Source organism: Wyeomyia smithii, chromosome 3 (assembly GCF_029784165.1).
Source record: "Wyeomyia smithii strain HCP4-BCI-WySm-NY-G18 chromosome 3, ASM2978416v1, whole genome shotgun sequence".
Classification (NCBI taxonomy): Eukaryota; Metazoa; Arthropoda; class Insecta; order Diptera; family Culicidae; genus Wyeomyia; species Wyeomyia smithii.
The window spans coordinates 3,040,653-3,055,920 of NC_073696.1; the positions used below are offsets into that span (position 1 = coordinate 3,040,653).

The following is a 15,268-nucleotide window of genomic DNA, read 5'->3' on the forward strand; positions in this document are numbered from 1 at the left end:
TTGTTAGTTATCAGAAAACCTTCACTGCTTCTCAGACGTGTTCCTTGGACACCAACAAACATTTTCGTTTTGAAAAAAAGCACAAGCATCTCTTTAGATTTCATTATAGAGGAGAATTAAGCATAAATGGTCATGCTCAATTCTTCTTACATAGTTTAATTTCCTAAAAAGAGGTTTTACTGTAAACGATTGTCAAATAGCCCGAATATCACCCAGTATAGGTATATTCGAAACTGGGAAGACTCCACACAACATTTTCCAAAACGGCGGCTTCCGGCCTCAAAAAATAACCTTAAGTGGTATTTGGCCAACCGTTTCAATAATTCCGAAAGTGGAACTCCATACGTCGTTTGGAAATCCGATGGCGACTTCCAGTTTATGTGTGTTCTGTTCTCAAAATATTTAAGTATTTAAAGTGATGATGAACGTATAAGATGTGAAATATTTTTTAAGTGAGTTGTGCTAAAGCAGTAATGAATTATAAAAAATCACAGGAGGGTTGTGTGCAAAGCCACGACCGCAAGTATGAAGAAGAATACTTTTACAAGAAAACCCGGCCGCTTGCGTGTCAGTATTTTTTTAATTTGTTGTTCAATTCAATATCGGATAAGATACCGATCACATCTTGGCGTTATCACTGACAGTGCGAATAAAGTATTCCTTGTGATAAAATAAACAGTGAAAAGCTGATTTAACACTCAAAACTAGACGGCTCATGTGTTGTCGAAATGAGCACTGCTACTGCTGCTGCTAAGGGAAGACTGCTGTTGTCGGTGTCTAGAACTATTATGAGCGGCTTCGACTGAAACAGGCTCTTATATAGGGATGGTAGTAGGAAATCATCGATAACTATCGATAGCCGTTTCAGTCGATAATTCCCATCCTTACTTTCATACAGACAAATAGCAAATTTAAAATGGCAAGGTCTATGATTCTGTCAACCGTGCTTGGGAAGCAATAATATTAACGACTAATCAGATCAGTCAAATTTCGCGCTTCAACAAGGATTGACCATTCTCAATAATATAGTTGCTTGTCATGATTTGGACTTGATAATTTTTGAAATTTGATTATGCGAAAAATTAATTTTTATGCTGATAATGAAAGGTTTACGGATGTTGTGCTCATGACTGAAGGAAATGGTAATTCAGTACGTTCTGAGACACGTAGATAAAGCCAAATATATAAGTTCCAAATTTCTTAGAGTGTAAATTGATTTAAGAGAAAATATTAACTCTTCAATTTGGTTTTTATATCATCCTGAAAAGGACAATTTGTTGTTTAATTCAATGTTTGATAAGATGCCGATCACATCTTTGCGTTATCACTGGCAGTGCGAATAAAGTATTCTTTGGGGGAAAATAAACACTGAAAAGCTTTCCAGAACGTTTTTTTTTCATTGGATGCATTTGCTAGTGTGTCTGCTATCGCTCAGAGACAGCATTTCACTAAAATGCCACACTGCATCAGCTGAACCTGCTTATATAGATGCTGAGACCAACGTCAACCGCTGCGCTATCCCCGTTGCCACAGTAGTGGACGCTTCCGTTGCCATTGGTATCCGCTGCCCTGCATCACCTGGTCCTGCTATCAATGCTGAGACGCGTTCCGCTATCCGTTGCCATACCACAGCTGTGGCCGTTGTCCGCTGCACTGCTACTGCTGCTGCTAAGGGAGGACTGCTGTTGTTGCAGTCTAGAATTATAATGAGCGGCTTCAGGTGAAATAGGCTCTTATATAGGCTAAATAGCACATTTCAAATGGCAAGGTCTATGATTCTGTCGACCGTGCTTGGGAAGCAATCATATAACGACCAATCAGAGGCCGAAGTTTTCGTTTTGACAAGGCTTGACTATTTTCAATAGTACAATAGTTTGAAAAATAAAATGACAATTATCTGCATTTGGAAAGAATCTTAAAAGATTTTCCAATCTATTGATGCAAGAACGAAGGAAATCCATCGAATACTAACCGATTTATTAGCATTTGAAATTGGACATATTTTTCACTTTTTTCGGTTTTAGGTTTTCATTTCACATCCCTATGTAGCCGAACTTCCTGAGAGAAGTATTCTACTTCAAAAAATGAATCTAAATTTAAAACCTTTGATCCCGAGCATCGCCGGGAAAGTTCAACTAGTCTAAAATAACCACAAAACTCAAATGGAAGAAACTTTGGTTTCCACCAGAGGAGAACTTTCTCACCGAAGCACGTGTCTGTGCTTTACCGCTCTCGGCTTATCCACCGCCCGCCCGCCAGCGAACGAAACAGAACCCAGGAAACCCAACAAGACAGGAAGTGCCTGCACTCTCTCGCTTGTGGCTTGGCTCTACTAATAGTACTTTTGCCGCTAACTGAAATGTATATCTATGTTTAGGTACTTACGCATCGCCGATGTACAGCCTAGGGTAAACTTCATCACAGTCAACGTCGTATAATGCACATTCGGAGCGTCGCAGGCCTAGCAGCGGCCGGCAGGGAGTCACGGAATAGTGAAGGATCCGCTGCAGCTGCCGACCGTTGGTCTGATCTGCCATCTTGTCGTTATTGCGATAGTGGGTGAGATACTGTGGAAGAAAGGAGATTGGAAATCGTGTCGTCAGTAACAAACAAACATACTATTTCGGTAATTTCGGTTGGTTGCTAGAGAAGTTCACTGTCGATGTTGTTCGAAGCTTCCGTGACAGAAGTAGATTTAATTTTCTTCCTGGCAGAGGTCGAGGACGTAAGTGGGAAAACTTTTCAGGGGTGCTCGAAATCAGTTTATGTTCTTCATCAAACTATGACAAATTTTTATTCAAGAGTTGCTATAGTTGGAGGACGAGACAACGAAAAAAAAAAAACAAAACCTTCCTGTAGGCTTGTCAGATGCTTGAATGTTTCATTCCATTCTGTGCCTTCCAATTAGCGTACAAGTATAGTTGTATTGGATTATGATGCCGGCAGAAGCTTCCAGTTTTACTATACCAGCGGCGAACATTTGTAGTTATGATAATCTGTCGTTGATTTATTCATGATGTTGGAATATTTCTCGAGAGGCTCAGGACTGCCGCATATCTACAGGCATTCGCTATTCTCGGCAAGGTCACTCTCTAACCTGGTTTTTGCCGGTCAGCAATGGAAATGGTCACAGTAACGTTGGCAGTTCGATTTGGTTTGTAAATAGAGGATATTAATTTTATTGTCGCGGGCTTGTCAGGAGGGTGTTGAACTTGACTGTACCCACGTGTGAGCCATGAATGTTTAGCATTTCATGACATTTTATTTTGGTCATCCAGGCTTACGCATTCCTTTAATTGGAGATACGCGAATATTTCGCCACCAGAATACTGTTTAGGTTGTGTAAAAAGTGGCTTGTTGTATTATTTTGTACTCTCGTCAGTTAAATTGATAATTTATACAATCACACCTTATTCCAATGATTTTGAATGTGGGTGTTCTGAAAATAATCATATCGAAACTGCACACACGAACAAAATATGACACTGGAAACTTCATGCGTCATTCTCGATTGTGAAGAGAAATCAGATTTATCTACAAAAAACGAACTTTGTTTCAAGTACAATTGGCACAAACTGTATTGAATACAAAAGATAGATCTGTTCTCTAACCTATTTAAGTGGTTTGTGTTTCAAATTATGTGTTCTTGTTAGCCTGTATTCAAAGATTACATGTCTAGTGACGCCATACGGAATCGTCCGGGAGGAATGGCTTATGGTTTTACCCCGACGGTCAAGAAACCACGAATAACAACGTCTTTCAGCAAAACGTCCCTTAGTATTTGATCAGCAGCTGTTGATAGAATGCGAAGTTAAACAAATTAGGCCGCTGTCGCTTTTCTGTGTTATTTTCCGAGTCCTTTTTTACGAGTTTTGTCTACGCGCCACACATATTTCCCGCTTAATAGGCGAACTGAGTGTATATTACATCAACTACCGCCGCTTATTTCTACATCACAGATAATTTAAAAAAAATCCAGCAGAGTGTTTCGTCAATTCATAGTTGAAAGGACATCAAAAGTCATCAATCAAGAAAACTTATGTAACGAAATTAGTCGGTAGTAGTAGTTCCACTTGAAATCACCAAAGAACAAATCACTAAGTTTTAATTCAAATAATGTGAAGTGCAAAGCTACGCGCCAGTTCTAGAACTCAAATTGCAACATGTGAGCTTTGAGCTTTAGATAAATGTCAAGTGTGTACATAAATGACATAACCAATCTCAGCCTGAACGTAAATTCTCGCCTGTTCGTTGATGACACTTTTCTCTCGTATCATGCAACAAGCGTACACGACATAACTCGGCAAATGTCTGAAGACATGGCAATATGCCAAAAATATTTCTGTGGAAATCTTCTGTCTCTCAACTTTTTTTTTGTTCACAACATTTATTCGACACAGCACAATTCAAAATAATGTTTTACGAAACCAATTATACTCAGTCTCTTAACTTGGACAAGACCAAATATTTGATCTTCCATTAAATTCGTTCCGTGTGCTCAACTGCGGATAGATTCCACCGGAATCGAAAGATCAATCAAGGTTAAATAATTAGGGCTTATTGAGATTATAATAGTGCCATCATTGAGCGACCATATGAGTGCCTTTTCGTCCGATTTAAGTTCTATATGGTCTCTCAAGAAAGACTTTGAAATTCGTGCCACGCCTTCGTCCACCAAACTGCAGGTTCTCATTTCTGTACGTATAGCGGACCGCAATACGAAGCTTAAGTCACTTCAATGACTACAAAATTGTAACTTCAAAGCAGTCTACAAGAAACCCCGGCTATATTCTACTCCAAGAATGAAGCAGACCGTTTCATTCTACCAGTTGCCACACTGCGGAAGCTTCATTATTTTATGCCGTTGCAGAATCTTCTGCGCAACCTAATCGCACACCATAACTGGCGACTTGAATATCCATCTTACCGGAAACCTATAATCGAACCAATTTAATGCTTAGAAAGCCCAACATTAAGCTGCTGAAGCAATCTTTTTGTTGCTACACTTAAATGAAATACAATGCCCTGTCAGCAGCCATAAAAACGGAGAGAAATATTCAAAAGTTCAAAACCAGCGTTAGTGGTTAATTTAGATCGAATATTGGGCATTTTATCTGAAAATTGAACGTTAGAACTTTAGGATGAACCCAGTCTCAACCAGCGGCTAATACAAGCACTTCCTTCAAAGACATTCTTTTTTTCACTGGGAGTGCATTGAGACCTTCTTTCCAGCTCAACTATTATTGACCATTTTGATTTGGAATGTCTTTGAAAAATTCATAATTCAATTACATCTTTCGGTTTCACCAACTTTTCAAGAGGTTATAGCTACGGGTGGTATTGGGCCAATTTAGGCTGTTTTTCGGCGATCGGAAGGTGCCACCTTGGACTACAAAGTTACTTCAAAGTTAAACAGGCCTTTGGACATCATTTTGGTTGGGGAAATACCCATATCGAATAGTATTCAGCCGTTTTTGACGAACCATGTTCAAAAATGGAGATTGGTTCAAACTTTTCGGAAAACTTTTACCTTCGAGACATCATTCTAGTCTAAGCTCATGGAAGCAAAAATAAATTGATCTATTAGGACGGGGAGACTCTGTCAATTTTTATATCGATATTGATACAGAGAATATCACGGAGAACGGATGGTGTCCATTCACGTCGTCTGTGCTAGGGATGCTCGCATGTAATTGGGTTATTGTTCGCGTAAGTTTCCCTGTAACTTTTCATCAATTTTCACCGTTGAGCAGTGAAGTAATAATGATAACTAGCGTTTTATAAAATTGTTACACATTTTATGTATCCAACAACATATTGGTTATTGTTATCCATCATGTGGTTATGCTGTTATTAACGTTTGAAATCTGACGCAACATTTGCCAGTTTCATTTCCAATTTTACAGAATGCATCCCAGTATAGTAAACAAAGACGTAGTCCCACGTCAAAACTAAAAATCATTCTGCAGTCGACTCCAAGCAGCAAGACGATGTCGTTAAAGAATAATCTGGTCCCAAACTGCTGCCATGAGGAACACCGGAAAAGTTGCTGAACTATGACTGACATCATAAATATCTTAACTCTGAAAAGATAATTCTATTTTATTGGAAAATTGGCACATGACTTTTAAAACATTACAAGTCTATAAATTTTCAATGAGTGTCCGTTACGATGTTAATACATCGATAAATAACAAATACCAGAGTTTAGTTTAAAAAAAATTAGAACAAATTCGCATTATTTTGACAAAATGAGCGCAAGGTCACTACCAACGAGGAGTCAAATTGACGTAGATTATCTTTCTAAAAAGATAATCTACGTCAATTTGACTCCTCGTCAAAATTATTGATGTTTTTTATCAAAAAAGTATGCCATAGAATATTTTTTTCTATCTACAAAGTCAAAAAAGTTAGGTACCCGATTTCATAGAAAATTTGTGTCACCCCAACTTGTAATGATTTTCAAATAAGCGTTTTATCATACAAAACATCGTTGTAGAAGAGAGTCGAGTCGAGTCGAGCAAATCGGCTTCTGGACTATTGTGCATTGTATGTTAATATTTTGAATACAGTTATCACTCGATTATAACACGCCCCGATTTTATCACCTTTTTTACTCGCTTTTGTTCTCATATAACATTTCATTAAAAAAAGGTCAGAGTGAACTGAGTTTCTATTTAGATTCAAAGTTTTAGTACCTTCGCACAACTCTGTTTACAATAAAAAACTCAACAGTGTTTTATTTTGTCGTTTCCGTGAGATTAATTAAAAATCACAGGAGGGTTGTGTGCAAAGCCACGACCGCAAGTATGAAGAAGAATACTTTTACAAGAAAACCCGGCCGCTTGCGTGTCAGTATTTTTTTAATTTGTTGTTCAATTCAATATCGGATAAGATACCGATCACATCTTGGCGTTATCACTGACAGTGCGAATAAAGTATTCCTTGTGATAAAATAAACAGTGAAAAGCTGATTTAACACTCAAAACTAGACGGCTCATGTGTTGTCAAAATGAGCACTGCTACTGCTGCTGCTAAGGGAAGACTGCTGTTGTCGGTGTCTAGAACTATTATGAGCGGCTTCGACTGAAACAGGCTCTTATATAGGGATGGTAGTAGGAAATCATCGATAACTATCGATAGCCGTTTCAGTCGATAATTCCCATCCTTAATTTCATACAGACAAATAGCAATTTTAAAATGGCAAGGTCTATGATTCTGTCAACCGTGCTTGGGAAGCAATAATATTAACGACTAATCAGATCAGTCAAATTTCGCGCTTCAACAAGGATTGACCATTCTCAATAATATAGTTGCTTGTCATGATTTGGACTTGATAATTTTTGAAATTTGATTATGCGAAAAATAAATTTTTATGCTGATAATGAAAGGTTTACGGATGTTGTGTTCATGACTGAAGGAAATGGTAATTCAGTACGTTCTGAGACACGTAGATAAAGCCAAATATATAAGTTCCAAATTTCTTAGAGTGTAAATTGATTTAAGAGAAAATATTAACTCTTCAATTTGGTTTTTATATCATCCTGAAAAGGACAATTTGTTGTTTAATTCAATGTTTGATAAGATGCCGATCACATCTTTGCGTTATCACTGGCAGTGCGAATAAAGTATTCTTTGGGGGAAAATAAACACTGAAAAGCTTTCCAGAACGTTTTTTTTCATTGGATGCATTTGCTAGTGTGTCTGCTATCGCTCAGAGACAGCATTTCACTAAAATGCCACACTGCATCAGCTGAACCTGCTTATATAGATGCTGAGACCAACGTCAACCGCTGCGCTATCCCCGTTGCCACAGTAGTGGACGCTTCCGTTGCCATTGGTATCCGCTGCCCTGCATCACCTGGTCCTGCTATCAATGCTGAGACGCGTTCCGCTATCCGTTGCCATACCACAGCTGTGGCCGTTGTCCGCTGCACTGCTACTGCTGCTGCTAAGGGAGGACTGCTGTTGTTGCAGTCTAGAATTATAATGAGCGGCTTCAGGTGAAACAGGCTCTTATATAGGCTAAATAACACATTTCAAATGGCAAGGTCTATGATTCTGTCGACCGTGCTTGGGAAGCAATCATATAACGACCAATCAGAGGCCGAAGTTTTCGTTTTGACAAGGCTTGACTATTTTCAATAGTACAATAGTTTGAAAAATAAAATGACAATTATCTGCATTTGGAAAGAATCTTAAAAGATTTTCCAATCTATTGATGCAAGAACGAAGGAAATCCATCGAATACTAACCGATTTATTAGCATTTGAAATTGGACATATTTTTCACTTTTTTCGGTTTTAGATTTTCATTTCACATCCCTATGTAGCCGAACTTCCTGAGAGAAGTATTCTACTTCAAAAGTGATTTCTTGGAACAAATTCCTGAATCACCGAAGTTTGTTGAATGCTCTTTTGATGATGAATTTCATTAAACGCTGTCTAAGAATGGAACACACAACGCAGGGCATGAAGTTTTTGAAAAAAAAAATGTTTCGTGTGAAAAAAAGGAGGAGCTGGCAACACGACTAACCGATAATACGTGCCCCGAAAGCAATACGTTAAAGTTATTGATTTATAAGTGAAATGAGGGGCCAAACTTGCTAAAAAGTGTACAGTTGTGATCTGTGATGCTTTGTTTAAGTGAGAAAAGTGGAGGTTTTGTGAAAAACACAGTGTTCTATGCGTGGAAGTTATAATTTATCCACGAAATCAAATTAAAAATTGTTAGGCCAGTTAGGTTGCGTGAGTGTGAGTGCCTACTTCGTGCGTCGCGCTAACAAGCGGTTAATTATTAACGTGCGATAATGGAGTGCATATGGTGGTGTGAACGAAGAGAACGGCACTTCCTGGAGAGCGGAGAGAATAGCGTTGCGCTGTGCTAGTCGGCGTTTGTTTCGCTGGCATAGGCATAACCAAACTAAAACAGATGAGTATATGTTTTTTGTATCAAACATTTCATGAATGTAAGGCTATGTGTGTAATGGTTTCTAGCGGGCTTTGGACTTTGGCAGAAGCGTGAATGTGTGATCTGTTGGGTGCATGAGGTGTGGTAGCTTTTCGGCTGCGAGTAGGGTTTTTTTTTTGTTTGCGCGATGAGTCTTGAAATGTTTTACTTTTTTTCTCCCACAAGTAAAAGCAATGAGAATCGTCAGGTGAGGTAGGTTAACTTATCAACGGGCTCGATACGACATACACGATTCGCTTTTGGAATTTTATTTTTTTTCTAATTGGTCCGCGTTCGAATATGGTTTACATCATGTGATGATCCACCAGATACCACGTAGTTGCCAGTTTGAGGAACGACGTAGCGTGCCGTTTTGATTGTGGCCATTATGAATGTTTAACTGTTACAGTTTCGATTGTCCAAATAGAAAACAGAGTGCAATTAAGATGTTTTTCTGGAGACTTTTTTCGTGTGGTTTTGTGTAATAGTGTTGTTTATTAGAATTTATGGTAGAATAGATTAATTAAGTTGTATTTACTGATGTGTCGTGTGCCATGAATTTTTAAACGCACTGACTCTCGCATGACAGGTAATAGAAAATTCAGTGGAGTCGAGTTTGACTTTCGAGGATTATTTAGTCAGCCTGAAATAATCATGATTGGTTTGGTCCTGTCAATAATTTCAAGACTTTTGATTAGTATGTACATCTACACCTGATGTTTGCACTTAATGTTTTAGATGCACCAAGCTTTGCCATTTTTCTATCTTTCCAACAGTATTACACCCATTATAAGGTAATGGGTAGCTCAACTTAGTAATGAGCCAATATGACGCATAGTATACTTTGAATCCGTCATCTACCACGGTTTTACACGGTCAGACTTCAAGTAGGGTTTTATTAGCAAACATGTTCTCACCTCGAGAGCAATGGTGTGGTTTATGGTGCAGTGATAATACATGAAATCTTATGCTTCACTTTTCCGATTTTTCTAGCTTTTGGGCTGTTTATGTTTTGTATACAATGTTCCAAACATGAGTAGGTCGGCATTTTGTTAACAAACTTAAGACCATATATTGGTCAATATGGAAATTTGCATTTTTAAATTATTAAGGCTTTGCATGCATGAAACTTTGCCAATTTTTTTCTTTTTTTTCTTTTAATAGGCAACATTCGCATCGACAACTAAGATAGAATCGGCGTGAAAAGTCGTGTCCCCGAGTTTCTGCGTCTGTAGGAGGGAATAGAGCGGTCGTGCATGGTGATGTAGACTGCGTTTCCGGCTCGGGAGCATTGTACTTATATGAACGTTTTTAGAATATAGTGATTTCGAGGGCCATACCCAGATACTTGTTCATGTCTCACTGTGACTGTTTAACCGAAGATTTCGTCCGGTCGATAAATATCACGATTAACGAAGACACAATGTGTACCCTCTAAAGAATCGCGTCGGCCGACGAGCAGTCGTTTCTTCGAAAGTACTCGGGATTGACAAATAGCTGATGGCTACGAGTAGCAAAGGCTACATCGCGGACCGTTTGGCAAGATATATACTCATGGTTCGTTTTCGTAATAAGCGCGCATCATTGTTATATTCTGTTTTTCAGGTGTGTTTTTCGCGGGATCGTATCGTTTTTTTTTAGAGCAGACAAAGTGTATACGAGAAACGTCGTTGGTCGATTTGTTAGGTAGAAATGTCCGGTTGAACGAACCCCTAGACTCCGCCTCGATACATTCATGAGGTCGAATTATCTAAAGATAGATCAACAACGCGCCCTTGATTTCGGTGTAAAGAGGAAAAGAGGATCACCTTACGAGGAGATACCATTTCATTTGAAGTTGTCCCAATTTGATCAAAGGTCTAGTATTCTCGCGTACGATTTATTGTTGCGGTGTTACATTGTCAAACTGAATAAGTTCGAATCGCATTATGAATATCGTGGCGGATATAATGAACTTGTTCGCGCGATACTTGTTCTAAAGAACCCGACACTCGAAACCAGCGCATCGTTTACCAAAACGAACCCTGCTGTGTACCTTGCCCTTTCTCCAACATCCCAGTGATTTCTCGTGGAAGTGCAGAGGTGTTCTCGGCTTCCAATAAGCGAGTATCACGTCAACATTTTCCTATACAAATTCCTCCTTTGACCTGCATTCGGATGCGGCCGGCGCTGGTATTGCCTAATACAAAGATTAAGGTCACCAGTTTTTACACATTGAGGATGCATGTTGGTCCCAAGCATCATCTGTTGGTTCTCTGTGTAATTACAGCTGATCTGGCAATAACGGAGTAGCAACCGCGGGCGGTCAATCATGCTCATGCTCATGCTCAAAAAAATGTTTCGTGTGAAAAAAACTCAAAATTAAACATGTTGTAATCGACCAAGAAATAAGAGACTGTCCTGCCGCGTAAAGAGCAAGCCTTCAACGCACACTGTAATGAAAGCGTTAATAGTTTATTGCATGGTAATTTTCATGCTCAAGGTTAGAATTATACGTGTGTCTTTTTTTCAGTAAAAGATAAACCGTACCTTTAGGAACGATCGAGCCATTCTGTTATTTTGATGATATTTATCCCCCACGAATACACAAAATTCCAACACTGTGATCACAATTTTGCACTGGTTTACCAACGATTTTATCCGCGATTTAATCAGTTAAAACAACTAATTGAATTGAGTAGATCTGCCCGAAGATAATTGTAAGACAGTTGAGATTAGCCTTTTTCCTAAATCGCTTTTTTTATTCAACACCAAATCCGGCTGATTAAAAGCACCCGTAATCACGTGCCACTGCGTAACACAAAAGAAACACGAGAAAATCCTCACGCGCGCGCGTTAATCCTTTTAGCTCCCGGTTTGCTCGACCCGAACGGACTACACCTGAATGCGGAATGATAGTGCCTGGTTCCGTGAATCGGTGGGTGGGCTCCTATTTACGAAGTCTCGTGCTGTCACCGCACCCGCAGCCGGGTGCGGTAAGTAGCAGGAGAGTAAAAAAATCCAACGAGGAACAACTATCTACTATACTACAACATAGTTTGCATTCAGCAACGAATACAATTAATGGGGTCCGGGAGAATGAAGAAAAAAAACCCGAGAGGACATCGTCGGGTGCCCGCGAATCACAAGCCACAGGACCGGGTGGCGGTGAGTTGTCCAGGAAGGACAGGGGCTTTTATTCGGATTTTTGCCTTTCTCCTAGAAAGGTATAGCAATCACTTGCAAAACCGAAAATATAAAAGTGCTCCAAAGGGTCGAATGGCATATATCACTCGACTCAGCTCGACGAGCTGAGCATTTTCTGTATGTGTGTGTGTGTGTGTATGTGTGTGTGTGTGTGTGTATGTGCAGATTTTTATTCTCACTCACTTTTCTCAGAGATGGCTGGACCGATTTTCATGAAATTAATTGCAAATGAAAGGTCTTGTTGTCCCATAAGACCCTATTCAATTTCATTGTAATCGGATTTTTAGTTTCGAGGTTATGTATCAAATAGTAAAAATCATAAAACATCATTACCTCAAAAACTACACAACCGATTTGAACAAAATTAGTCTCAAACGAACGGGCTACCTGGAAAACCCTTAAGTTTTGAATTTTAGAAAGATTGAACATGTTGTTCAAAAGTTATGAAAAGGAACGTGTTCTGAAGACTGTTTAATCTCACTCATGTTTCTCAGAGATGGCTGAACCGATTTTCATAAAATCAGTGTCAAATGGAAGGTCTAGTTGCCCCATAAGACCCTTTTGATTTGTTTTGTAATCGGACTATTAGTTTATCTGTTATGTTTAAAAATGTGGAATCCAGCTATGCAAAGGAACACATTCCGATAACTACTTGGACTCACACACTTTTCTCAGAGATGGCTAACCCGATTTCTACAAAATTAGTCTCAAATGAATGGTCTAGCTGCCTCAGAAGACCCTATTGAATTTTACTGTAATCGAACTGTAACTTCATCTATAATGTACCGACTTGTGGAAATCACGAAACTTCATTATCTCAGAAACTACACAACCGATTTGATCAATATTGATATCAGATGAGCGGGCTAGTTAAGGGTTAACTGATGAATTATGATTGAACACGTGGTTTCAAAGTTTGGCTGCTCTATACGTTCCCATTTAATTTGATTATAATCGAACTTAAGCAACTGTTATGTATTAAATTGTTAACAATACAACGAAAGTCTATTATCTCAAAGAGTACATGACTTATTTGAACATTAATAGTGTCATACGAACGACTCATCTCTCAAACTCACAAACAACAAACTTCATAACAATTTGATATGTGGCTCAAAAGATATGGAAAGAAAAGAAATTCAAAGACTATTTAAAACTATACCTTCTTTGATCGATATATGTGGCCTTAACATAATTTAGGTGTGGTATCGTACTATTTGAACGTTTCAAATTCATTAATTCCTTGCGATGTGTTTAAAGTCTGCAAATGCTTAACCAATCGGCCATAGGATATGATCAAAATCAAATAACAACTCGTTTGAAATGATTGGTTTTAATCGAAATGACAACATCCTTGACTGTTGGCTTGTGTACATCGCTTTAACTCTAAATATATTTATATTGAGTGGTATTCGGTCATTTTCAGCAGATTTTCTGGCATCAATCTGACACCGGAAATACCCATATTGGGAGGTATTTAGTTATTTAGGTTGTTTTCCAAAAATTAAAGTGGTCGTCTTTAAATTCAAAATGGTGTGCAGGGTCAATGTTTGGTTTCTATGCATCATCACGTTTACGAAAATATCCATTTTGAGTATTACTCGGTCATTTCCCACTGTTGCCTAGAAGTTGCCATTTAGCAATTCAAAATGGTGCTTGAGGACAATTGTTAGCTCCTTGCATCATTCTGGTTCCGAAAACATTCATATTGAATGGTATTTGGTCATTTCCGGCTGTTTGCCAGACACCGGAAGTCACCATCTTGAAATTCAAGACTGTGTCTGTGATCAATTTTTAGCTTCTGTGCATCTTTCTGGTTCCAGAAATATTCATATTTAATGGGAATCGTCCATTTCAGGCTGTTTTCCAGAAACCGGAATTTGTTATCTTACAATTCAAAATGTTGTCTGAAGTCGATTTGTGGCTCCAGTGCATCTTTACGGTTCCGGAAATACCCATATTGGGTGGTATTTGGTCGTTTGCGCTGTTTTTCCGACACCGGAAGTCGCCATTTTGGATTTCATAATGGCATTTGGAGAAAATTTCTGGATTTTGAACGGCATACTGGTTATAGAAAAACTCATATTGGGAGGTATTTGTACTTCCAGAAGAGGGAGGGGCGTCGAACCATTATGGACAAATTTGTTATCTCTGTGATATTTTGTCGAAAAACACTCATATTACATTGTCATTTTCAAACTCCCTTCCATCTTTATTCACATGCCCACCGAGACTGACTGACTCGTCAATTTCGCAAATCTACACACTAAAACTAGGATACCACATCCTCCGCTAATTGGAATAGAATCAAAGTTAATCTAAATTAAACTGCGATTTTCCTATCATGTTCAAGTATCTTTTTGGTTTTCGGATTGGCCGACATTTACGCCTTTCGCAACGGACTCCCCATCAACCAATGCTCGATTTTAGCAATGGGCGATCTTTGTAAAAAAATCGATTCTCCTGCATCGATTAATCAAAATAAATAAAATCGATTAATAAGAAAATCGAGGCTGGAAAAACGATTCAACAAAAAATCGATTTTTGTTCGGTATAAGCTTTTTACGACCTTTTTTGGTTATATTTATGGAGATTTTGTTTTGTTTGCGTTTCTGGTGTATCAATCATGTTCAACAAGTTTTCGTTCACAACATCTACTAACGATACGGCTTTTTTAGTTTATTGCCATCTTCTTTTACCGCGTGTACTCTTTTGGAGGTTTTTTTCTTCTAAGAGTTTTCGTTGTCGCTCATCCCATAGACCATTTCACGAGACGTTTGTGAACTTGATTCATGAACGAAATTTTGACAGAAAGTTTGGAACCGCTGACATAATGCACGTGGAAGCATCATCAACGTCAGCAGGATCCGTGACACCTGTGAGTTCGTGAAATGGTCTATTGTTTCGGATGCACTAAGGGCAATCCAAACCTGTATAATTGGGTTGTTTAGCTATTCACGGATTTCCGATTTTTATATATCATCCAAAAGAGTGTAGCTTTCTAAGTAAAACGTGATTTTTCAAAACATTATATCATTTTCCTTCGGTTTTCATGAAAAAAAAAAAAACAAAAGCTCTAAATCGCTACAATGACAGTTGGGGGTAGTTGGGCGATCTGTCATTGTAGCGGTTT

General features: G+C 38.6%; 1 protein-coding gene across 6 annotated transcripts in view; it reads right to left on the minus strand.

Moving 5' to 3' along the window:
• The window catches only part of LOC129727275 (dual specificity protein phosphatase 3), a 150,013-nt gene that overhangs the window by 19,419 nt on the left and 115,326 nt on the right, over nt 1-15,268 (minus strand). For 4 of the 6 annotated variants that reach the window (XM_055684949.1, XM_055684950.1, XM_055684945.1 and 1 more), the window contains exon 2: nt 2,386-2,567. In XM_055684949.1, the coding sequence (XP_055540924.1) occupies nt 2,386-2,537 (152 nt within the window). In that variant the 5' untranslated portion in view covers nt 2,538-2,567. Of the gene's footprint in view, nt 1-2,385; nt 2,568-11,478; nt 11,855-15,268 lie in introns of those variants that run through there. The other 2 variants (XM_055684944.1, XM_055684946.1) reach the window with 2 other exon arrangements.